Source organism: Antechinus flavipes, chromosome 1 (assembly GCF_016432865.1).
Source record: "Antechinus flavipes isolate AdamAnt ecotype Samford, QLD, Australia chromosome 1, AdamAnt_v2, whole genome shotgun sequence".
In the NCBI taxonomy this organism is placed as follows: Eukaryota; Metazoa; Chordata; class Mammalia; order Dasyuromorphia; family Dasyuridae; genus Antechinus; species Antechinus flavipes.
Genome location: NC_067398.1, coordinates 114,150,189 through 114,176,733, shown reverse-complemented (window position 1 = coordinate 114,176,733; position 26,545 = coordinate 114,150,189). Strand labels below are relative to the sequence as shown.

The 26,545-nt window shown below is 37.4% G+C and overlaps 1 protein-coding gene across 1 annotated transcript in view; it reads right to left on the bottom strand.

Moving 5' to 3' along the window:
* Nucleotides 1–17,221: 17,221 nt before the first annotated feature.
* HS3ST4 (heparan sulfate-glucosamine 3-sulfotransferase 4) overlaps nucleotides 17,222–26,545 on the bottom strand; it is a 445,963-nt gene continuing 436,639 nt past the window's right edge. Inside the window, exon 2 of the mRNA XM_051988217.1 lies at nucleotides 17,222–26,457. Within this exon, the coding sequence (XP_051844177.1) occupies nucleotides 25,821–26,457 (637 nt within the window). The 3' untranslated portion in view covers nucleotides 17,222–25,820. The remainder of the gene's footprint in view (nucleotides 26,458–26,545) is intronic.

Genomic DNA, 26,545 nt, shown 5'->3' with positions numbered 1-26,545 from the left:
ACAAATCACAGAAAAAGGTTATGAAGTCTGATTGACAAATATTATTATCCTAACTTTACAGATGAAGAAACTGAGGATCAGAGAAGGGCAAGGTCTTCAAGCTTGTATATGCAAGTGTTTGACTTTAATCCATGTCTACTCTCTCTTCCCCTGATGTACTCTTTATCTGCATCTGACCTGATGTGATTTTTATGCATTAGATGAATCAGGCTCATTATCATCAACGTTATTATTATTCAGACAGGGGATTAACTAGCTAATTAATTAGGTGAAAGAGGGAAAAGAGAAAGATTTCTGGTGGAAAGGGAAATGTTCAGCTGGGGTCCTGACCATTTTCGGTGGCCAAGCCCGGAAGCTGTTAGGGCCAAAGTCAGCTGAAGGAAGGTGCTAGTGTCAAAGGCTACAGGGGACGGGAATAGAATCGGACCTTGAATTTCAGATCAGTGAACTGAATACAAAAGGTTAAGTTAAAAGTAAGAAGATTTCCTTTAGCTTTTTGCTTTTGATCTAATCTTATTAAATGGTAAAAAGAAAAGAGGGATTTGGTTAACTATCTAGTTAAAAAGTCAGGATTTCTCTAACTGAAGTTAACACTTGAGTCCACTATAGAATCACAGAAAGAAAACAATGGATAAAGAACATTGCTTCTAGAAGGCAGCTTTGAACATCGACATTTCACTTGCTACCACTTGTCCTATAAGGAACTTAACAACAGAGGGACAGAGCTGAAAAAGAATCCACAGCATTGAACATAGAATGTTAGAGGTAGGAAGATTCCCACATCATCTACCAAATCCTTTCTTTTTACTGATGAGGAAATGGGACCTCACACAGGTGAAATAACTTGCCAAGGGTCATATGACTTATTGAGAAGAATTCCCAGAACTGTAATAATAATGATACCAACAACCCTTACAGGTATATATCTCTTTGAGATTTGCAGAATTTTATAAAAATTATTTATTTGATCTTGGAAGCCAATGGTCCTGAATTCCATCTCAATGCTCTGTTACCCCATGCTCCTCAAAATTCTGTGGATTTTTTTTTTTTACTTGAAGCCCAGATTCTTCTTTTTGCATTACTGATTGCATTTCCTACCTTCATAACCAGAACTGATTTTTAAGACTTGTTCTCTTTCTAACCCTACTCTTTATGTTACATTGATAAGTCCACAATTTCATCAGTGAGAACTTACCTAAAATGATTTAAGTAAAATCAATAAGCATTTTAATAAGTGTCTACTGCTTGCTAGGCAATGAAGTTGTGATGAAATGCTAAGTGCTGGAAATATGAAGAAAAGCAAAAGAGATTTCCTGCATAGAATGCAAACTATAATATGCAAATAAACTGTATACAGAAAAATTTGGAAATTCTCTCAGAGGTGAGGCACTAGCTTTACGGGGTTTCTTGAAGAAAGTAGGAATTCAGCTGAGACTTGAAGGAAGCTATGGAAGCTAGGAGGTGAGAGATAAAGAGGGAGAATATTCCAGGCAGAGAGGGACAGAAAGTGAGAATGTAGCTATTTGTGTCTTATATAAGGAGCATAAGGATTCAAAGGATTATAGAATAATGAAAAACAATTGAAGAAAAACAATGAGATGATTGAAATGCCGGAAGAAGTCAAATTATGAATGGCTTTAAAAACCATCTAAAAGATTTTATATTTGATCTTGGAGATATTAGGAAATCACTGGAGTTGAAGTGTGGAGATGGGGAAGATTGGGGGAAGGGCAACCTGCATTTTAGGAAGATCACCTTGATAACTGGGTGGAGTATGGACTGTCTAATGAGGAAAACAAACCAAAGACTAATGCAGTTGTCTAGACATGATGGCTTTAGTACCTGTGCCAGGATGGCAGCAATAACAGTACAGAAAAGGGAACAAATGTGAGAGATGTTGTAAAGGCAGAATCAACAGGACTTATCAATAAATGTATTTGAGAAAAGGTAAGAGTGCTTAATTGCAGATAGTTATGAGCTTGAGTGACTTCGAGAATGATTTTTTTTTATTTCAATAGCATTTTATTTTTCCAGATATATGTAAAAATAGTTTTCAATATTCGTTTTTACAAAACTTTGAGTTACAATGTTTTTCTCCATAATCACTTTCCTTCCCAAGACACCAAGCAATCTGGAATAGGTGATGCATATATATCACTTAAAACATATTTTCATATTAATCATGTTGTGAAAGAAAAATCAAAACAAAAAGGGAAACGGTGGTGGTATTCTCAACAGTAGTCAAGATGCTAAGAAGAGAAGAAAGTTTGGGGGAAAGATAGTGAACCATTTATGGACATGTTTAGTTGAAGATGTTTATAGGACACCCAGTTCAATGTATGGTTGGAGAATAAAGGAATATTATTGTTCTACAAGAAATGATTATAAAACTTATATGCACTGATTCTAAGTTAAGTGAACAGAACCAAGAGAATATTGTACACAGTAGCAAGAATGTGACAATCAACTGTGATACCAACAATGAGGTGATTGAAAACAATTCTAATAGAATTGTGTTGGAAAGTGACACTTGCAGCTAGAGAGAGAACTATGGATACTGAATGTGAATCAAAGCACAGTATTTTCACCTTTTTGTTGTTGTTTGCTTTTTTTTTCCTTTCTGCTGTTTTTTCCCCTTTTGATTTGATTTGTGTGTGTGTGTAGTATGATGAATATGAAAATATGTTTAGAAGAATTACACATCTTTAGCCTATACCAGATTGCTTGCTAATCTTGGAAGAGGGAACGGAGACAGACGAAGAAAAATCGAAACACAAGATTTTGCAAAGGTGAATGTTGAAAACTATCTTTGCATTTATTTGGAAAAAGAGACTATTTAAAAATAGTAATTGGAAAAGCTAGCATGGAAGTTAGGAGATTTAATCAAAATTTTGCAGATTCTTTTTGCCAGTTCTTTTACTCTCAAGAGGTACCAGTTTACAAAACCTGCTATTCATCTCTTACCTCATATTCTTAATACATAAAATAATATTTTTTGTTTTCCTAAAGTGTATATGGCTGTATGAACCCATCTGATTAATATGAATATTGTCATTAATAATACTATATGAGAGGATCTTATATTTACATTTCCATCATTCATATTCTAGGGAATATTTTTTACACTGCTTCTCTGGTTTAAGGCCTTTTTGGTAATATGTTATAGATCTTCATATCCATCATTTCCCCCAGATTTTTCATTTTGATTCATTGAAGAGAATCATGATGTACTTTGATTCAGTGTGATACAGCAGAAAACACACTAGATTTAAAATAAGAAGAGCCGAATTCAAATCCTACCTTGACTATTTAAGAATTCTAGGACCTTGGGATAGTCATTTAGCCCCACTATTGCAATAAAGCAAAAATATAGGAGGATTAGATGGTTCTAAGGTCCCTTCCAGCTTTGTCTATATTCCATTTATACAGATGTCCCCAAAGAATTCAGCATTAAACTTTAGTAATTTTAAACTACACTAAGATTATAGTACTAAGTTTAGCAATGACAATATTGGTATTAAGTTGATGATCTTGTATATTAACAGACAGCTTGAGATAATTAAAAACATCATTGCAGTTTCCCAGATTTCATTGATCTAGTCTGATCTTTTTGTCCTGCTTTTGGGTCTACTCTATGATATATTTGTTGTGTGTGATCAAGATAAAACTATCACTATATAATCCAAAGTGCTGCCCATCTAGCTGAGTACCATGGTCTGAGCAAGGTGCATTTTTCTCTATTTAGTTTTTCCAGCATGGATGGTGAGACCCATCTCTTCCTAATTGCTGTGACTTTGACTCAGGAGTCTTTGCAAAGTGTGGTAGTTTGGTTCAATACATGCAATTTATTTTTGGTCAACAGAAACATTTGGATAAGTCCAGTTTAGATAACCATTATTTATTTGTATTCTGTTCAGGAAATTCTCCCTGACCATGGTGAACGCCTTAGGTAACTATATTTTCTTTTTTTAATAAATCACTCGATATTGAAACTTCATGGATTGATGAATAAAAATCATCTTTAGAGTTATACTTGCTTTAGGATCTTGTATATGTACATATGGAAGACAAATTGTATCAAAAAAAAAAAAACCTTTCAAAGCTACATTCTGTTATATTCAGTCAAATGTTATTGAAAAGTCAATAAATGATAAAATAGTAGAATTTTATTTTCCTTTATACTTTTAAATAAATTGTGTGACCATAAAAATGTGAATGATATTCTTAGAAGGCTGGAGAAAGCAAGGACATTTTGAGGAGAAAAGTCTGCAAAGAGTTTGTTGGGAGATTCAGCCAAGTTACATTATTTTACATGTATTTTTATATATGGAAATGGAAGAAGGCAACAAACAGATGAAAAATGAAACAGATCGATTGAAGTTTGTATAGCTATCTATTTTCACTGGTGATGAGTAAGAGACACTATATTTGGACTCTGCCAAGTTAGCACTTTCTGTAAGGATATGAAAACAGAATTTAAGCAGAGGAGTGTTTTGTATTTGTTTTTAAAGGTGGGATGAACCTGACCAAATACAGATGACAATTCTGAAGGCAATCAATTTAGGACTCAATTAGGAATCAATTTTCAAGGTATCTCAGAGGGAAATATTTTAAAGGAATAGAAAATTAAATACTGAAAGCATCTCTAACAACAACAAAAATTAAGTATACAAGAAAACACCAAAAACTAGGATGCAATATACTTCATTTCTCATCCCTAGAATTTCTATAAAAATATGCTAAATGAAAATATGGGTAAAGAACAGGCTGGTTTTTACAGATGATTTTCTACAGCAGACCACACACTTTTACACCCCTATAAAAGTGTTAATTAGATGACAATATTTGCTCTTCTAGTCTAACATGTTGGGGACATCTCATATGAACATCTAGCAAGAAATATCTCGAATCTAATTTTGGCAATTTCCACACTCTTTAGAATAGTTTTAATATTAAAATGAGTATTCATGGACAGATATGACAGATTCAGAATGAATTAAACACATGTAAAATAGAAAACTGACCAGAGAGACAGATAAAACCTGCACCATCCATAGTTAATTTTACACTCTAGATAAATATATCAAAATCTCCCCACCCCCACCCAACCTATTTTCATGCTGTGCTTTGATAGTAGACATTCGTTCATTCTACTTTGATATTTTTAGCCCATAGCTTTGTATGCCTGAGACTTGTAAAGCACAATCCAGTTCAACTACTTAGTTGTAAGACTTTAGACAAGTTATTTCATATGTGTATTTCTCAGTATTCTTTTCTATGTAACAAATTTGAATTTGTGACCACTAAATACAGTCAGATAATTTCCATTTGCTATCATTATTATAATGTGGCTTGAATCTCCAGCCCCCACATCCACTCTCTTGCCTTCTATTGCAGATGTGGGTTAGTAGGAAGTGTGCTTCATTCAGAACCAGAAGATTGGGGTTCAAACAATGTTTTTGTCACTTTTTACCTCTGTGGCCTTGAGCAAAACAAAACTTATCTGGGGCTCAAGAGGAGGGAAGATCAATTGATCTCTTAACTTGCTTGTAGAGCAAATTCTATGATCATATGTGATCATTTCCAGTGGAAATTACACTCACACCCACATTCTCTCACTGATTCCTTAGACTACAGGGGCTGCTGAGGTGGTATATAAAACTGAAGGACTATCACAGAATTTATTTCTTCTTAGGACTTCTCCCCTTCTCCAGACTCCTGCTGTCTCTAATAGTCTGCATATACCCACTCCTGTGCTCAAGCAACCAGTGAAGATACAATTTCATTTTGCATTTATTTATGGCAGCTTTAGAAGCTTTTAATGATCTCTGCAGGTGAAAATGGCACATTATTAAAGGTACTTTGTTTGATTGTCTAAAAATATAGTGCCTGCTCTCAGATCATCAAAGCAGCCTAGATTTCTCCTCCGCTCTGAGATCAACAGGCAGATCACAGGGCCAAAAATGGAAGCAGGAAGTCAGCACATGATGGTAAATGCCTTCTCCCAACTTTTCCTTCATCTCAAATGCCTAGGGTTCTAGGCAATAACTCTTAAGTAAAGCTCTATTGCTATTTGTCACTTCTAGTAAGACTTTCCATGCCTCTTGGAGAGAAATATTTGATGGGCTATCAAGTGGCAGAGCGAAAACTTTGCCCATGTGGTCCCTGAGGACATAATCAGGGTCAATAAGTGAAAGTTACAGGAAACTAAATTTTTGCTCAACTTTCTAATGTACCTTTTCAATAATGAGAAAAGGATTGCCTCAGTAGGTAGTGAGTTCACCATCACTCAAGAATATTGAAACAGCAGACAAAAGACCATCTGCTACGAATGTTAATTAAGAGACTCCTACATCAAGCTGAAGAGGTGACCTTTAAAGTTCCTTCTAAGCTTCAAGATTCTGTGATCCTATGATAGGGAGAGAAGAATTACAAAATGGGGTGCCACTTGAGAGATCACCCCCCCAAATGACTGGATAAGAATCATAAGTATTCTCTCCTTGTTTGGTAAATACACCCAGTGGTTAATGGTGGTTAATGGTGCCTGTAATTGATGTCTAAAGTTATTTAAAAGTAAATTTACTAGAAAATAATTAGCAATTTTATAGTTCACTACTTCTTAATTTTGTGGATAAAAATTTCTCAATGGTTTTATCAGACTCCACAATACAACTGTACTGTGAAATAGCTTTCCCAAAATGGAGGGAAAAGTGTGTGCTCAATAAATAAATAAATATCTTTTATCTGTCTCATTATTATAATTTCTTCTCTTGGAACCCACCTCCTTTTCCCTCCTCCTTCCTCACCCCAATTTTATTATGCAGTAAATTAGCCTTAATCAGCCCCAAGTGAAAGTTGCAAGAGACTTGCTCAGGGATGTGCTGGCTTTGACCTTGGGAGCTCTTAACCTTAGCTGTGGGAGTAGAGAAGAAAATTGTTTCCTCATTAGGCCCGATGCATCTTTCCTTAATGAGCTTGTAGAAATATTCATTACAACACATTAGCCCACCTCTCCTTCTCTCCTGCTTGGTCAAGCTCTGAGCTGTAAGAAAAAATGGAGAGTCTGAAATGAATTTATAGAAGCTAGTGGACCCTGAGATCTGAGCTTGGAATTGTCTGTTAATGACCAGTGTGGGAATGAATTCTTATCTGCCTTCATAGCTTGAGGTTCCTGCTATTCCTTTTTATCCTCCTCTAGCCTCTAATGAAATAACCTGAAGGGGAGAGCCAGAATGGCATTCATCCCTACCTTTAGGCCAGCTGCTGCCCATGCCAACCCATCTAAAATATATTCTTCCACATATTTATAAGCCTCTGGGAAAGACGGGTCCCCAGCTTCCTTTAAAATCATATGTCAATATTTGAAATTATTAACAGAGAAGGAAATTGAGGCTTGGGGAGAGTGAATAATTTGCACCAGATTGCACAAAGTAGTGGAAAAATTGGGATTGAAATCTTCATAGGCTGTTTAAATCTAGTTTGATTTCTTTTTGTTCTGATCTCTGCTGTTTTTGAATCCCAATCCAGGAATTTTTCAACTATAACCTTGAAGTGGACAGTGTGATTTAATTGAAATATTCCTGCACTGCATGGAAACATGTGAGGGCTCAAGTTCTAATCTTGGCTCTGACACTTGATAGCTCTGGGATTTTAGGCAAGTCTTTTTCCTTCTAGCCATTGGTTATCTCATGTATCAAATGGGGATAATAATTTCCTGCCTTGCCTCTTTCATATAGATTCTGTGGGGACCAAATTACTTTATGGATATATTACTATTTTGGAAATAGAAAAATCCTACAGAAAATTAAAGGTTATTGATGATTCTCAATTATGTCTCTCTTGCAACAGTTGAAGTCATTTCCTCTCTAATCAAAATAGAGATGGAGAATGGTCAGTCACTATTTTTGGAAAATGGTCCTTCAGGAACTCACAGAATAGCAGCAGCAGCAGCACCAAATTTTTTATTCTGTAAAATTCTTAAAGGGGAAATGGTAATCAGGTGTTCTCCATGCCCAGATAGGAGCACACAAACAGAATCATTCTCAAGTGAGAAAGGAAAGAACATTAGATTTGGAGCCAGGAGTCCTAGTTTTGAATCCCGACTCCACTACTTCCTTAGCAGCATGACCAATGGCTTCTCTTGGCTTGTTTCTTTTTTATTTTTTTAATGTATAAATTTAGAACTTTTCACAGGGTTAGCCCCAAGAATTCTTCAGTCAAAATATAATTCTATGAACAGTACAGAATCTTCCTATCCAAAGGGATCACAAAAGCCATCTAGTCAAATCTCGTCCTATAATAACTAGGAGAAATATTCATATAGCCTCAGCTTGAAGACCTCTAATGAAGGGAAATTTACCATTTCCCAAGGCAACTGTTCTATTTTTGGAAATTGTGGGAAACTAATCACTCACATTAAGTCAAAATTTCACTTTATTCAACTTTGGTCTGTTGCTTCTGGGTCTACCCTCTAAAGCCAAGATGAAGAACTCTAATTTCCCTTGCATGAGACAGTCCTAATTTATTAATAGATATATCATGCCTCTATGTCATGTATTTAAATAAATAACATCCAAATTGAGAAGAAATATTTGGAAAGAACTCTTACATTTGTTCTAATGTATTGTAGTATGGTGGAAAGGGACTTGGGTAGACTTGGTTAGGTGATTAGTTATCCTTTATTCTTAAAGAGGACCAAAATGACATCACTACATTGAGTCAAGTTACAGAGTGTCCAACTGGAGATGATCAGACCAATAAGAGCTTGGAATGCTTTGCCACAGGTAGGACACAAATAGATCCTAATAGGACATTTGGGGTAGACTCTCTATGTGCATCTTGAATTTCTTCTGAGCTAATTCTATTCTGCTCTGCTCATAGAGCATAGTACCTTCTCTGATGAGGGCAAGCCATGATGGGTAGTCCTGTGTCAGTGCCTCCCCTGTCATAGAATTGATTCTAGAGTTCTTAAGAGAGAAAAATCTTGAGAGTGTCTTGTGAATGTCTTGTATGAGTTCTCCATAATTTTTTTTTTTGACAATCCTACATTTGGCATTCAAACAATGTGACTAGCCCAATAGAGTTGTGCACTCTGTAGTAGAATCGGAATGCTTGGCAGTTTAGTTCAAGAAAGGACCTCAGTTTCTGATATCTTATCCTGCCCTGGCGATCTTCATAATCTTCCTAAGACAATTCAAATGGAAGAAATTCAATTTCCTGGCATGTCACTAATATACTGTCCAAGTTTTTAGTATTAAGGGAGCAGATTAAGCCTTGTATCCTATAGAACATACTTGCCCATCTTCTTCAAACCATTTTCATAGGTCATGGATTCTATTTCTCTCATCACATAAAAATAACAGTAAATTATAGAAAGAGATTTTTTTTGTTGTAGCTTAGCCATATTTTCTTGACTAGAGAGAAAAAAATGCTAGAAGAGACTAAATGAAGTTGTGAAATCTGAAGAACATGAAGAAAAGATAAGATGTCTATTGATCCTAATTATTCTTTTTAAAAAAATTTCTGGTTATAAATTTACACTAATTTTTTAAATACACATTTATGAACCATGTTGGGAGAGAAAAATCAGAACAAAAGGGAAAAACCCTGACAGAAAATAAAACAGAAGAAAAAGAAAAGCGAATATAGCGTTTTTGATTTACATTCAGTTGCCACTAATGGGCTATTCTTTTGCCTGTTCCCTCTGTTTCTTTCCAGTTTTACAATTCTAGACCATATTCAGCAATGCTATCTAGAGTTCAAGGCAGTTTAACTGGCTTCTCCTCCATGAAGTTCTTCCTGGTCACCTGCCTAGAAGTGTTTTTCTCCTTTATCTGATCTCATGTTCCTTTAATCCTTCCTCCCTTCTTTCTTCCTCTCTTCCTCCCTCCTTCTATATATCATATAATAGCTTGTTTCGTATTTGTATTCTATCTTTTCATTTGTATTATATTCATCGATGTCTATGACTTTTCTCTGCCAGGGATCCTTAAACTTTTAAAATAGGGGGCCAGTTCACTGTCACTCAGACTGTTGGAGGGATGGACTATAGTACAAACAAAAACTTTGTTTTGTGGGCCTTTAAATAAAGAAACTTTATAGCCCTGGGTGATGGAGATAATCATCCTCAGCTGCTGCATCTGGCCCGCAGGCTGTAGTTTGAAGACCCATGGACTATAGCCTCCTTGAAGACAAAGAGAATATTTTATTCACTCCTAGGACAGGAATGTGTATATGGTAGATACTTAATCAATGTTTGTTATATGTCACAAAATTAGTGATTGAGAGATTATTACAAGTTAATCATATTTCCATTCACCTATACACCTGTTCAACCATAGGAAAATGGCAAACCTTTCCTCTTTTAGATATAGTGAAGCCATTTCTGAATGAATAGTAACTGCTTTCTATGGCCTTCAGGAACTATGAGGAGTAGCCTTTAACACACCCTACTACCCACCTTAATGATTTGAGAATTTATCGTGGTTATTCAGTCATTCATTGTATATGACTGATCACAAATGGAATCACTCATTTGGGGTTTTCCTGGCAAAGATATTGGAGTGGTTTGCCATTTCCTTCTCCAATAGATTAAGACAAACAGAAATTAATTGACTTGCTCAAGATATTTGCTAGTTACTGTCTAAGGTCAAATTTGAACTCAGGTTTTGCTCACTCCAACTTAGTATTCTCTCCACTAAGTCACCTACCTGCCTCTGAAGTCATTGCAGGTCTGCTCACTCAGCACCAGAGAAGCTGCCTATTTTAAGACTGGTAAAAGCAATATGCTTTAATATAATATAACATAATGTAGCACCTACTCGATGCCAGTCACTGGATAAAATGGCTAAAGAAAGAGAGAGGAAGAAAGAAAAAAAAACAAGGGAAGAAGAATGAAAAGACATAAAAAGAGGTAGGGAATGAAGGAAGGTAAAATGATATAAAAAGGGAAAGAAGGAAGGAAGGAAAGAAGGAAGGAAGGAAGGAAAGAAGGAAGGAAGGAAAGAAGAAAGGAAGAAAGGAAGGAAGGAAGGAAGGAAGGAAGGAAGGAAGGAAGGAAGGAAGGAAGGAAGGAAGGAAGGGAGAGAAGAAGGAAGGGAGAAAAGAAGAATAAGAAGGAAGGATAAAAGGGAGGGAGGAAGGGAGGAAGGAAGAGAGGAAGAAAGGGAGGGAGGAAGGGAAGAAAAGAGGAAGGGAGAGAGAAGGGGAGGAAATAAGGAAGCAATGAAGGAAGGGAGGGAGAGAGGGAGAAAAGGAAAGAAGGAGAGAGGGAAGAAGGAGAAAATGAAAGGACAAGTATGGGTCCTATATTGTATGCTATCACAATAAGCCCAGGAGAAAATAAGCTTATTGATGACAAGAATCATTTCACCTTTGTCTTTATGGATATCCCCAATGCCTAATAGAGTGCATTGCACATAGTAAACACTTAATAAATGTAGGATGGATGTTAGATCTGGGACCTTGGACACTATATATAGAACGTTTGAGCTAAAAGGAACCTTGGCCTATAAAACATGGAATATTAAATCTAGAAGGAACATTTGAGATCCCCTAGTCCAACCCCATAATTTCACAGATGAAGAAACCAAAAGTCAGAGAGGTAAGGTCATTGAGAGGTAAGTGGCAGGCCAACAATGAGTCAAAAAGCCCTGTTGTGAAATGGCTGCCATCGTCCCTATTTGAAAACAAACAGAAAAGGAAAAAGAAGTAGAAGAGAGTGGCTGATTTTACACCTGGATATATGATGCTTTAGAACATTAGGCAGTATCTTTTTGCCATGCTGCCTGTGGCATAAACAATGCCCATTGCATTTCTTTTTTTTTTTCTTCCTTTCTGAGAGGTGGCTCGATCCCCGACAGGAGGCTCACAAATGCCAAAGATGATGAAAGCTTTCATTTCCAAAGCCTTCTCCCTAGGCATTCTTGGGGAGTAGGGCTTCTCCCTTGGCCCCCTCGGAGGTTGCTGCACAGTGAGCAAAACGGGGCCAGTTTTCTTCTTAAGTGACAGAAAAAGGAATGTCTTTCCATCACCATGCTGTACGTGGGCTCAGTAATGTTTCTCTGAGGGCCCCATAGAATCTGCTGTGGTCACCTCCAGTGCTACCAGAGAAACCAAAGGCTTTACTAATTATCACTTTTTTCTTCTCCCATACGTAAATATTCAGAGAAAGAAACAGAGAAACAGAAAGAGAGAAACATAGAGAAAAAAAAGAGACAGAGATAAAGACAGAGAGACAGAGAGAGTCAGAGAGAGGAAAAACATTCATTTTGATCATTTATTGGGGATTTTGATAACCCCCAGGATTTCTTGGTGACAAAAACATAGGCCTCAAAACATTACACAATGAAAAGAAAAATCTTTATTAGATACTTTGAGTCATGTGATCAAATTGGATTATATGGGTAAAATGTTTTGTCAACTTTAAGTCAATATATCAATATGAGTATTATCATATTATGTGTGAGAAATGGAAAAACTGGCTCTTCATAGGTGTATGATTTCTCAAAGGAGAAGCTCTCCTTAAGGAGATGATAATATCGACCTTGATTCAGCATTAAACCAGGGTTTAGAAAGAGTAATGCAGTGTAACTACATGCACTGGATTTCTTCTTTTGCATTTTTTGCATTTTGCATTTTCTTTCCCCTTTACTCCCCATATTCAACATTCTAGCCAAAATTAAATAATAACTTCCCCCTATAACAGTGATGCTATTTCTACTTCTGTACATCTCCACAAGCCATCCCTGAGACTGGAATGTGTTTGCATCTGTTTATAGTGTCCTTTCACAATGGCAACAGGAACTATAACTTCTTGTCAAAATCCTGCTCTTCCTTGAAGGTCCAGATTATGTATTACCTCATAGGACCTTCAATTCCTTCATTTAACAGAGAAAGAATGAGCCTTAGTGAGAGTAAGTGGAATCCTTGAAGTCACATAGATAGTATTTTAAAAGTTGGGTTTTGAATTCAGGTCCCCTGATTTTATACACACACACACACACACACACACACACACACACACGTCTGAAAATTATCTTTCACTTGTTAATATTGTTTCTTCTGAATTTTTTTTCAGAATCGTCTACTTTGTTTCTCTTAATTCCCCTTATAGGATACTTATTCATGTTGAATTTCTCCATAGATTGTAAGCTCCTTCAGGACATACTGTCATGTTTCATCTTTGTATTTTCAGTGCATTGTACAGCGCTCTAACCTTAGCAGATCCAGATGCAGTCTATTAAAATTTATCTCAATCAATTGAGCTTATGTCTGGTTTCCTCTTTCTGAAGCAGACTTCCTTTGCTGGGGGAGAATAAGCACCAGGCAACCTTATATTGGCAGGGAAAGGATGGGTGTCTCTCATATGTGTGGATTACCAAAGATTTTGTTCTCTTTCATGTGGGATTTTACTTACAGATTCATGATATCTTCTGGGAATCTTTTTTTTTTTAATAGAATATGATTGGTGGAATTGTGGTTTGGTTCAGCCATTCTGGAATAAAATGTGGAAAGATTTGAAGAAAGTGACCAAAAAATGTCTATACGCTTATCAGGAGAACCCCACAACTAGGTAGCAGACAAGAAGGTCAAAAGTGTAAAGAAAAGTTCTATGTCCATCAAAATATTTAAAAGCAGCACTTTTCTATAATAGCAAAAAACTAGAAATAGCAAAGATAATTATTGAGTGGGTAATAGTTCAAATGGATTGCATTATGTAAATGAAACTAAACTATAACTGCAGCTTAAGGAATGGAGATTATGAAGATTACAGAGAAGCATAGGAAGGTTTATATGAATTGATGAATAGTACAATTAGTAGAACCAAGAAAACAATATGCACAATGATTACAACAGTTTAAATGAAAGATTAATAAAAAAGAAAAAAAAAACTTAAAACTTGGTAAGCATAATGACCAAGCCTGACTCTGAAGAGATCTGAGAATATATCTCCTTTCCTTCTTTGCCAAGGCAAGGGCCATTGATTAGTTTGAAAAATCACATATACTATAAGATTTCATTGTGGATTATTTGAGAACACTATTGTTCTTCCTCTTTGAGTCAGGGTGAAAGGGAAGAAGATACATTGGGAAAATACATAATATAAAATTAAAATATATCTTTTTTTAAAAAAAATTATATACTGATACAACAGTATTAGTCATAATAGCAATGCCATCAGTACATTTCTCTGCTTAGCATGATTTTGCCATTTCCTTAATAATGGAATAAAAATTCTGAACATTAATGCTGGAAGTGCCTTGATTTAGATCCATCATTATTAAATGTGGGCATTGAGAGAATGGCTGGAGAGGACTAGACATGCTATATCTTTTAGATCCCTAATCATCACCACAATCTGAGAGATGAAAAAGACACTATAAAGTACTATATCTGAATAAGTCTAAATTTATGTTCATCTACCAGGAATAGTTGAATAACAGTAATGTTTGAACATGAGGGATAGGTGACATGGTGTCTGTTGTTCTTCATCTATCCTCATAGATTTAGGAAACATAGAAACCATCTGGCCCAGTGCCTTTATTTGACAGAATGGAAAACTGAAACACAGAGCATAGAAATGACTGGTACATGATCCCTAAGCTAAGTGGCAGTATGAGATCTTGATTCTTGATAACATTGTTAAACTGAAAGCATCCAAATTAGGGGCCAGCACTGAGATCATGCTATGTGAGAATCATTTGGGGGATGAAGGGTTTTTAGTGTGAAAAAATAGAGTTATGGGTCAGAGGGAAAGGGGACATGAGAGCTGGATCCAAGGCTTTTGTGTGGAAGGATTAGATTTATTCTACTTGCCTTTAGAGGAATGAATTTCTACAGAAGTGATGAATGGTGTATACAAAGGGGTGAAGTTAGATATCACAAACACACACACACACACACACACACACACACACACACACAAAACACCACAACTTCCTAATGATTAGGGCTATTCCAAAGCAGAACAGGTTGTTCCTGAAATCAATGAATCTACATCATTGAAAATCACAAAGGCTAGATGAATCTTTCTCAGATGTGTTGCTCTGGTGATCAATCCTCCTTCAGGCATGAGTTGGTCTAGATGTCCTATCCAACTCTTAGGTTCTCTTAATTTTTCTAATCTTCTTTCCACTTACTGTTTCCTTTTCACATATGTTGTCTCATTTTATCATCTTAACAACCTTGTGAGGGTAGCCATCTTAAAGATGTGGACACCAAAACACAGAGATGTCAAGTAAGTTGTAGAGCCAGGTCTGCTGGATGGTGTCATAGTGCACAGAGCACCAGCCCTAATATCAGGAAGACTCATCTTCTTGAGTTCAAATCTGGCCTCAGAAGCTTACTATCTATCTGACCCTAAGCAAGTCACTCAACCCTGTTTGCCACAGTTTCCTCATCTGTAAAGTGAGATTGAGATGGAAATGGCAAACTACTCCAATATTTTTGCCAAGAAAAATCCAAATAGGGTCATGAAGTGTCATTCAAGATTGGGAAATAACCAAACAAGTTCTGATTCTAAATTCAGTGAGATGAAAAAAGTTACACTTTGGAGTCAGAAATTCTGGGGTCATATTCTGTCTTTGCTACTTACCACTTGTATGAGCTATGACAAATTGCTTCTGCTCTCTGGGTCTTGATTTCCTCTTCTGCAAAGTGAGGTATTTGGACCAAATGATATCTGAAGTTCCCTTTAGCACTAAGCATGTGATCTATGGCTTTCCTTGATTGCCTTCAACAATGAACATGACCAAAGTGCTCTTATTCTAACCTTTGGAGCTCAGACTCAGTGAAAGTCTTCCCTTGCAGCAATCTTAGTCTGCACCGACTCTCAACACAAGCCAGTTCTTTGACACATAGGTATTAGGGGAGAGTAATTAAGCAAAGGGAACAAGATAAAGGTCAATGAGAAGACAAAGTAGTATCTTCATATCACAGGATTTAGGAGTAGAAGTTCCTTAGAAGTCATTTAGTTTAATCCTTTCATTTTATAAAGAATGAAATTAAGGTTTAGACATTGGAAATGACTTGCTACGATTATATTGAGTATTATCAGAGACAGATTTTGAATGTAGGCGTCCTAATTTCTAAATTCAGTATTCTTAATGAGAAAAAAAGTACTCTTTTGTTCATGTAACTTACAGGAGGCCAATCAGTCCTCAAAATGATTGTGCAAGCAGAGGATTGACCGGTTGAGATCCTGTGACTTCTGAGAGATTATGAATTACTACATTTGAGAATCTCTTCATTTCCTAGTTAAGGAAATGTAAGGAAGAGAACTAAGAAATGCTAGTCATTGGATAAAGTAGCATAAGTATGTATTATAGCTGTGAATTATATTTTTTTCATTATAGATCTATATGCCTCACACTATTGAAATATTTGTTGCCTGAGTATGGTAGAAGCCTCAATTAGGACAAAATTTTTTGTTCATATGGTCTTAAAACACCATAGAAAGCTGCAATTCTATTCCATCACTGAGATTTCATAGGTAATTTCTCCAGCAGACATTAACTGCCATAAATGGATTGTCTTTCAAAATATTATGTTTAACAGACTGGCATTTTGGTGGCAATTTTTTTTTTAGGAAAAGGATTCCAGAATCCCACATGGAAATGGTCCAGAGTTCTAAAAGGTTGTTCCAAGGGCCTCAGATTCTGACTGGAATTCTAAGTTTGGAGGCAGCTTTGAATGCTATGTCTATTCCCTGAGGATTAGTTTGACCCAGAGTGGAAAAGCTCATTACAAAATGATTGATATTAGTTGAATTGGAGGGTGGAATGACAATGGGCTAAAATTTTGTTTGCAACTATCTACTAAAGAATTGAGGTTGAACTCTTCAGTGATGGGATTTCTGAAGTATTAAAAGTAGGACCATTTAAAATGATCCCAGTACATCACTCCTCCAGGTGAAACCTATCCCTAAACTCAGATGAGCTTTTGAGGTAGCCAAACACCATGATGATGACAGGTATATCTAAACCCACTAACTCAAGTGAACCCATGACTATGGAGCCTTTGAATTAGATGGACTTTCATTTTGCCTTTTTATCTGATTCCACTGATGTGACACCATTAATTTATGCCACGAAACTAGTCGGCTACAAATGTTTAAAGGGAAGATAGTGTCTTTCACCTTAGTTACAACCTTAGCATCTTGTACAATGATTTACACATAGTAGGTTATTTAACAATTGTGTTCAATTGATTTTTAACCAGCTAGAGAGCAACCACATAAACTCACTTTATTATCCAGCAGAGACATATCCATAATTACTATTCCATTTCATCCACAGTTGTTAGTGGTGATCATATGTCCCTCACATGTATACTTGGGTGTGGAGAACTTACTGCTATTGGCAAAGGACACCTGAATGGTTGAATCCAGCAGAATCTAATGGAAAGAATAACAGACTAAGAGAGAGAAGAAATGAGTTCTTCAATTCATCCAGATGAGGAAACTCCTTCCACCATTGGAGATTGGTATTTGCTCTGTACTTCAGTCTTAGAGTGTTGTCTGGGGCAAATTAAGGGACGTGCTCAGAGTCACAGGCGTGTCAGAGGTAATTCTCAAACCAAGGTCATCCTGACTGCAAAAGCAGGATTTTATCTCCTTCAAGAAGTTGCCTTTTACTTACACTAATATTAGCATTTATATAGTCCTTTAAGGTTTACAAAGCATTTTAGACTCACTATCTTATTTAATCTTGAAACAACCCTATCAAATGCCATAGGTATTATTATCCTATCAACCCCACAGGGTTGAGAAGGAAAACATTTTGTAAACTTCAACATGATGCATAAATGTCAGCTCTAACTATTATTGCTCACTGTACCGTAATGCTGTTTTCATCCTAAACTCAGCTAGGAATAAGGCTATGCCATTTGTACTGCCACTGGACTCTTCCAGGGCAATATAGCAAAGACTGTGAGCTCCATGCTTCTTACTTTTTTATACCTACCGATGGGAGGGCAGATTAGATACGACCAGCTATCTGCCAAGGTTCACTGAGTGAGCTACTGCTGACTCTCTGGTTAAATCATCACAGGACTCTATCCTTAGTGCTTCCCAATTTTTCTCCTAATCGTCTTACCTTGGCTGAATTCTAAGGGTTCTGACTACCCCATCAAGTATATTTCTAGAAACAAATATATGGGTGTATACATATGCATATATTTGTTTTTCTCAGGTTACTATTCTAAACATCCTGACCCAGCCTCCTTCTCTCCAGGAACATCCTCATAGTTATTATTATAGAGTCATAGGGTATCAAAACTGGAGGGAACTATAGATTACTAATAAAACATTTTATTTGTTTGTTTTTTTATAGATGTAGAAACCAAAGCCAGACAGAACAAGTGAATCATCCAAGAAGCCCAATGTCATGGACAGAATCATGAACCTGCAGCATGAAAAACTAGGTCTCAGCTCTTCCATATTCAAGCTGTGTGGCTCTATTCAAATATTTACCTCTATAAAATTCACCTATAAAATGAGATTATTTGGATAGGTAATCCCTAAAGTCCATTTAAGCATCAATACTCCAGGATTTCATGGAAAGTAGAATTCTTTTCAATTCAGATGCCGGTTCCTTTTGGAGATGGGGGTGAGGAGGCAATTGAGATTAAGTGACTTGCCCAGGGTCAATTCTTAGGCCAATTTTGAATTCAGGTCCTCCTGACTCCAGGACCAGCTACAGCACCACAGAGCTGCCCTCAATTTGTATTTGTGTGTGTGTGTGTGTGTGTGTGTGTGTGTGTATGATATTGTTTTTCACTCATGCTTAAGCATATAGTCTTAATCTTCACTTAGAGACTCTCCAGTAAATATACATCTTTTGATAAAATAAGATTTCTTGAGGTGAAACGATTATTTCATTTTTGTCTTTATATTCTCATTGAAAAAAATCAATGCCTGGTACATAGTAAATGTTTTAACAAATACTTCTGGGTGGCTGAGTGAATGGAATGTTGGGGCCCAGTCAGGAAAATTCAAATTTGGTTTCAGATACTTTCTAGACACATGACTCTAGGCAAGTCATTGGATCTGTCTGCCTCAGTTTCCTTATCTATAAAATAGATAAAAATAACACCTTCTAACCAGTGTTCTTGTGAAGATAAAATGATATATTATTCACATAGCACTTCACAAACTTTAAAAGTACTATATAAATGGTACTTATTGTTGTTATTGGTTGATTTCTTTGGTGCATGTTAACAAGCTTTGTCTCTTGTGTACTGGATATCATATGGTATAGGCATCTATTATGCAAAGCTAGAAATTCTGTGTTTTTCAAGTGACACCAATTATCAAATTACATTTTGTTACGAGTCATTTGCTGGGCCCTTGAGAAGCTGCTTCCATTTCCTTGAGCATCATCCCCTTCTATTTCTATACTTTACAATTTTATTGAATAAGAAGACAATACATTTCATCTGAGTCTGGTCCTTGAAATATAGGAATGACTTCTTGGATTGGTAGCCTAGTTAGGAGAGCATAAAATCCCTAGCTTGAGAGTCACAAAACCTGACTTTAAATTCTAGCTCAGCCACTTAGCCATTGGATCTTTGATAAGTCACTTAAATTTCTTTATTTTTGTCAACTCTCAAGTGAGGGTTAGAATGGATGACCTTTAGAGACCCTTAAAATTCAATAATAATGATAGCTTTTTTATAGAACTTTTGGGTTCACAAAACAGTTTACATATTTTATCAGATTTGTTGGTTACAACTTTGTGAAGTAAATGCTATTCTCACCTCCATTTTACAGATGAGGAAACTAAGGTTGAGAAAGGTCAAATGACTTGATCACACAATATCCCACAATTGGTCACTATATGAAGTGGGATTCAAACCCAAGCCTTCCTGACATTCCACAATATGTCCATTATATTTCATAGGGTCTTTTAATTAAAAAAAAATTCATTCTGTATCTAATACATTAAAGCACCTACCTACTATGATAGGGACTGAAGTTAGAAAGATGAAAACAAGATAGTCCCTGCCTTCTAAGAGTTTACATTGAATTGGGGTTGGAGTGCATAGAAAAACAACATAACATAATTAATGATTTCAAGAGGGAGAAAGCAATAACTGGTCAGTGAATGGAGACTTCACAGGGAAGATGAAGTTCAAAATTCATCATTTTATGAGTAGCTGGCTTCTTTGGAATCTGCTGAGCAGAGTAATAGGGTTTATGTGAGAGTAGAAAAATCATGAGGGAATCCAAAAAGGATTTTTTTTTTTTAAAGAGAGCGATATCCCAGAATTATAAAATGAAATGGGACCTCAAGGATTATGTATTCCAACCCCCAACTTCAGTCCCTAACTAGATGATAAATTCAAAAGTGTTAGGGCCTGTAATTTTGATATTTATTATTAATAATAAGAGAGGCAGAATGTCTCATTGGATAGAGAGTTCAGGAAGGCTACCATTCGAATTCTTCCACTGATGGGTATGGGCTATATGATTCTGAGTAAGTCACTTAACCTCTAAGTGCCTCAAGCAACTCTAAGACCATAAAGTGCAGAAAAGTCATATTAGTGAAATCATAGCTCCAATCCTGCTCCCAATAATAACGTATCACATTTAAATTGTGCCTGAAGGTTTACAAATGAGTTGTTAGTGTAATTTCATATCTTTTCGACCTAGGAAAGTTGTGTTTCCAAGAATAGTTGCAATATAGACATGGCTATATGCCTAAGGATCTAAGGATCACCACACAGATTAAGGAACTTGAATTATCTCAATCCTAGAAGAAGTTTTTCAGTGACATTCTTCACTGCTTTTTCTCTGATTATCTCCAATTTATTTTGTTTGTACTTAGTTGTTTGTGTGTTATCAACCCATTGGACTGTGAACTCCTTGAATGATAGAGTCATCATATCTAACTCTTCTTTATGACTCCTTCAGGGCATAGCACAATGTTCTGTATATAGTAGGCTCATATTAGTATCAAAAACATCGAAGAGAAAAACCAGGATTCACTGACTGCATTCATTCTCTCCAGTAGTTTTTCTATTATATGTCTAGTAAAATGAATTGAATTGACAGAGAGCAGCACAGTCAAATTTCAATGCTATTACTCCTTTTCTTTTTTTTCCTCCAAGACTCACCTACTATTTGGGAAATGAGTACTTTTAAGTCTGAGTGTCACCTCAGGAGCTGTTTGTTCAGGTGACAGACTGGACATTAACCTATATCTAGAGTGTTGGACTTTTTGAAGAAAATCTTAACCTAGAATCTTATGATAGACTTCCAGTGGTTCCTGAAGGTGGATGTGAGAAAATGCATTTTTATTTCAATAAAACTAATTTCCTGGATAATTCTATGTATTTTATCACATGCATTTAAGAACATTCTGAGAAGAAATTCATGGGTTTCACTAGACAGTCAAAAGGGTGCAAGATTCAAAAAAAATTAAATAAAGGTGAACAATTCCTAGGCTAGAATCTGATCATCAGAGACTTCATCTAGAATATAAACTCCGTGAGGGTGGGGACTAGATCATCTCATCTTTTCATACCTGGTACCTAGCACAATGCTGCATTTCATAAATATATGTTGATTGGTTTATTGATTGCTTGTATTTCAGGCATAGTTCATGAGCAGAAGCTAAATATCAATGGAGCCCAGAGATGTGGCTGCCACAATATTTTATTAGAGCTGGCTGGTTCAGATTTAAAATTTGAGTTGCTCATCTCCTTCCAGTACAGACCAATACAGAAAGAAAGAGGCCTATTAGGCAGAACTGTCAGCAGCAAGCATAGTTTGGAAGGCTAAATTCTCCATTTCCCAGCCCTGAACCACCCGGCAGCAGCCTTTCCAGAACGGTGAATCATCCACACAGCTTGTAAAAAATTAAACATAATTTATGCTTTGCTAATTGAAATCAAATACAAAATTCAATCTCTTGTGGGTTGCAATGCTGACATTTAAATAGGAAAGAAAAAAATTATTAACCCAATTCTCTTCCTGCAGGTGAGTTACACCCACCTAGCTAGGAAATAATTCCTTTTGTCAAGTGTCCCATTTTTTTTTAAAAAGGCAATTTGGGCTCAGCATATCCCTTTAAAGGGTCATGTAAAATAAAACCAAAGTCAACAATGTAAAAAGCAAGGTTTAACAATATAAATTTTTGTATTTCTTTTTGGAATCTGGATCTTTCAAATATGTCTCCAAATGGATGCTTTAAAAATTAATAAATCTCTTTCTTCCTTCCTTTATGACATTTCTGAAGAATGGTTTCCTATTCTTCTGCCTCTCTGGAGCTGTGAGAGACCCTTTTGAGAGCTGTTTTCAAGGACAAGACATCTGGTAAGAGTAGCTATATCCATAACCCTTGCCTGCTATTGAAGAGGTGATGGTTAGCCCTTGACCAAAGTATCTTATTTTTTTTTAAATCCTCTTCTGTTCAACACACAGAGGAAAAATAAGGAATTTTTTTCACTTATTCCAAACTCTAGGAAAGGCCTTTTTGAGTCCCTAAGTGCTTTACTTCTCCCTGGATCATAGAGATATAACCTACATAAAAAAGAAATCCTTGGAGGGATAGGAAGGGAGAAGAAATACAAATTATAAGCACCTTGGGCCATGGTTTTATTCCCCGGGAGTCAAATCTAAAATCCCAACTTTATCACATCTGATCCAACATGGACTTGCTCCTAAAACCCTTTCTGTAGAAATCAACATTGAAAGGAGACTGAGGAGGCAAGGGAAGATTTCATATTAAGCTGTCTGGCTTATCTCCTCAGGAACTCTTATCCAAACCTGATTGCAAATGCATTATTTTTCCTTGTTTTATAAATGTTTTCCTAGATAGGACAGACAGGTAGACTGAAGGGAGTTGTACCAGATGTGATGAAGGTACTGAGTTGACCCTACCACTAATCTGGGGTGCATTTTAGGATTAGAATTTAAGAAATTATTTAATCCAAATTTCCATTTGACAGAGGAGAAAACTGAGGCTTGTTGAAAGGAAGGGTCTTGTTAAAGATGTTATAGACTCACTGCAGGGATCCTCAAACTTTTTAAATAGGGGTCCAGTTCACTATCCCTCAGACTGCTGGAGGGCTGGACTATAGTAAAAACAAAAATTTTGTTTTGTGGGCCTTTAAATAAAGAAACTTCATAGCCCTGGGTGAGGGAGAGAAACGTCCTCAGCTGCTGCATCTGGCCTGCGACCGTAGTTTGAGGAACCCTGTTAGAGAGTATTCCTCCCTTGAGAATGAGGAAATTTAGCTCTTAAATCCCTTTCCTAAATAAGTTCTAGACTATAGGTTTCAGTTGGGGGATTCTCCAAGAAAAGGGCTGGGAGGAAAAGGGGGCTGGGATTTTGTATAAACAGATGCTCCTTGATAGCTGTTACATGTAGAACCCCCAGTTCCCCATTTATCATCTGGGCAAGAGTCAAAGACTCGTGAAAATCCAATTCTGCTTCTAGGGTAGCTAACCTAAGCTAGCTTGCTTTTAGCCCCTTAACCACACCCTAGATCTCAGAAGCTGACTTATTTTGGGTCTCTTCCATTAGAGGATGATTTCATAAGAGCAAAAATAGCTAGTGTGTGAGAAAGAAAGGGAAGAAGAGTAACAATTCTTTTTGTATAATGGGCCATATAAGCAGCTAACAGTGCAAACTTCTTGACCCTGTTACATTTAAGGTGTTTTTTTTTTCTTTCAAATATTCACATACTACATATATCATTTTTTTCCCTAAATCTTATCTATATCTTCTTTTTGGTAATAAAGGTGTTTCTATTGCCTTCAGCTCAATAGGAACCTTCTTGTTTGAAAAAATAATTCTCATTTATAAGGCTGTTTCAGTTGGATATACTGAATTAGGCACGAGTCCATTTTTTGTCAGAACTGTCTGGGACAGAGAAAGCCATGGTCCCAGACTCTATCCTTCCCCTGAACATGGCTCTGTAAAATATTCCCAAGAGCCTCCTTGCTTTCTGCAGTATCCAGATCCATCAGGTGAAGCAGGTGTCAGGTCCCAAAAGAGAATGCAGCTGTGACTATCCAACCTGCTTTGAGAGTGGATGCATGCTTATTGGAAACTGGGGAGACTAAAAGAAATGCTATCAGAACCCATTAATCAGGTTGCATTCCATTTTTATAACAACACAGTTTTCATTTAGCGGGAGAAATGACATTTTAATAACATCTGAGAAAAATTAAACTCATCCCCACTACATATTTTCAGTTTTACTGGAATGATTTCTGGTTTTGTCGGCCTGTGGAAAAGTGCTTTGTGTCAAACGCTGTGTTTTAATCAAATCAAGCTAATGGGAACTGACATTTTATTCAGCCACACCTGATGTGCACATTCCTATTCTGGCCCGCCCCTCCAAGTCTGACAAATGAAGTTAGCTCTTTTGCCTCCGACTATGGACCACTGGCAGCAGCAAGCTGGCCTGAGAGGCCCAGCTAGAACTGGCTTCTTGCCCTCCCCAAGCTACCTAGTGGCATTTACTTCAATTCCAATCATTTCAAGACCTGGAAGTTCTCAGAGGTCTACTTATAGCCAGTTCCAGAGAATGAATGTGTCCCATGTCCCAGGCCTTTGGAGAAGTGGGGAAGGAAGAGGCAAAGGGGCATGCCTTGTGGGTGACAGGCTATAGCTTCCTGGCCCTGAGCATCAGATTAAGCAAGAGATCCAGAGAATCCTATCCAGAAGCAGCATGGAACACTTTGTCTTCCTGGGGAAATAGGCTTTTTTCCTTATCCCCAATCAAAAGAGGGTTGGACAATCTTAGTTTTCCAACCACTTCAGGAATCTTGCAAGAGCTGAGAGGCCACTCTGCTGCTTGCCAGTAGAACAATACAATCAAGTTTGCTTGGGAAGACCCCTGCTTCTAAAATGAGAGGTGATGCTAAGCTTACCCCCCCATTCCACTGGAAGAGGAGGTCCTCCACCCTGAAAGCTCTCTAGAAGCAAGTCATGCTTTCTACACTTGGTGGGGAGGAGGTGGCCCTGAGGAGCAATCTATTTAAGTGAGGGATACATCTCTTTTACCCCAACATCAAAGATGAAGAGGCTACATAAGAGGCGTTTCTGTGGGAAACTGATGATCTCTGACACATTGGACTTGCCTCCCCAGCCTCAGGATCAGAGTTCCTGAGGGCTGCACAGACATGTATCCCTCCCTCATCCCTTCCTATAAATGGCCATCTGGAGCCTCTTGGGACTCCTAGTTGGAGGGGCTAAATAAGCCTGTGCAAGGGATAAGGAAATGAGGTCATCTGAAGGATAAAAAGTTGTCAGATACAGGATGAATCAGACATCTTGGCCAGTGAGAGGAAGGGGGTGCTTCAAACTCAATTCCTTCCCTGTTTAACCATGACTTTTGCTAAGGATGTGTGAATGGATGCATGTGTGTGTATGGAGGATATTATCTTCTTGATCACCCTCATGCTGTACTGGCCAATGACATTCACCAGCTAAGACCAAAGGACTGGGTCTCAGATAGTCAAGTTGATTATGTGCCAGCTGTGAAAAGCAGACATAGTTTGCCTTTTGGGGTGGGGGGGATTGTGCTGAAAGCAATCTCCCACTTATTCCTTCCCTAAGCCCTTCAACTGGATAATGAACATACCAGATTTGAGGGAGAACTGAAGGGAGAGAGACCCATAAAAGACCTCCTACTGCTTGGACATTAAGGTTTTAGCTCAGCAGGGATGGGAACCCTGCAACCTGACCAAGGGATTGGGAACTGCCTGGGTGCCAGGCTGTGGCCATAAGCCAGCTGGGGAGTTTCACATCTCAGCCAGTGATTCACCTCTATCTATCAGATTGCTTTCCCCAGAATTTCTGGCCTCATTTGTCACTTTCCTCCTGTTCCCACTGGAAATCTTGACCTGTCATTTGGTAAAACATAACATTGAAGGGTCTGTAAAATTTCCGCAGTCTGTGGATCACATCTGGATCAATTCTGGGGTGAGTCCGCCCCTTGCTTTTGCCCAAGCACCTTGGGGCACTGCTGTCCTCTGGCTTCTTCAAACAAGGGAACCCCTTGGTTTTGTTGAAGTAGAAATGTTTCTCAGTCACCACTCGTTTGAGTCCTAGGAAATCCTGCACTTTGGCCATCTCCCCAGCGGGATCCACAATCAGCCTCTCACCACTGACAAACAGGATCTGAGACAAGGGAAAATACTGAAGCCAGTTTTCCAGGTGCAGGGCATAGATCCCAATGCGGATAGCACTCCAGGAGGCATCAATCAGCCCCAGGGTCCGGTTTTTGAAGGCTAGAACTTCAAAGGTCGGGATCTCTGGTTTCTTGGACAGGGTCTGTGTGTAATCAGAGATTGCCCGAGTCACAGGGTTCCTCACAACCACAATCAGCTTGGTATCTTTAGCCATGGAGTGGATGCGTTTGGGAGCTTCATTGGTTACAAAGTAACTCGGTGTTTTCTCCATTGTTATCTGCCCTTCCAGTGTCTTGGGCATTACATTTCTGAAAAAAGAAAGGGAGAGAGTTGTTATTCCCATTTCATAATTTCTGCTATCTTCCTGTTACCTGGAATATAATTTTTGAGATGAAA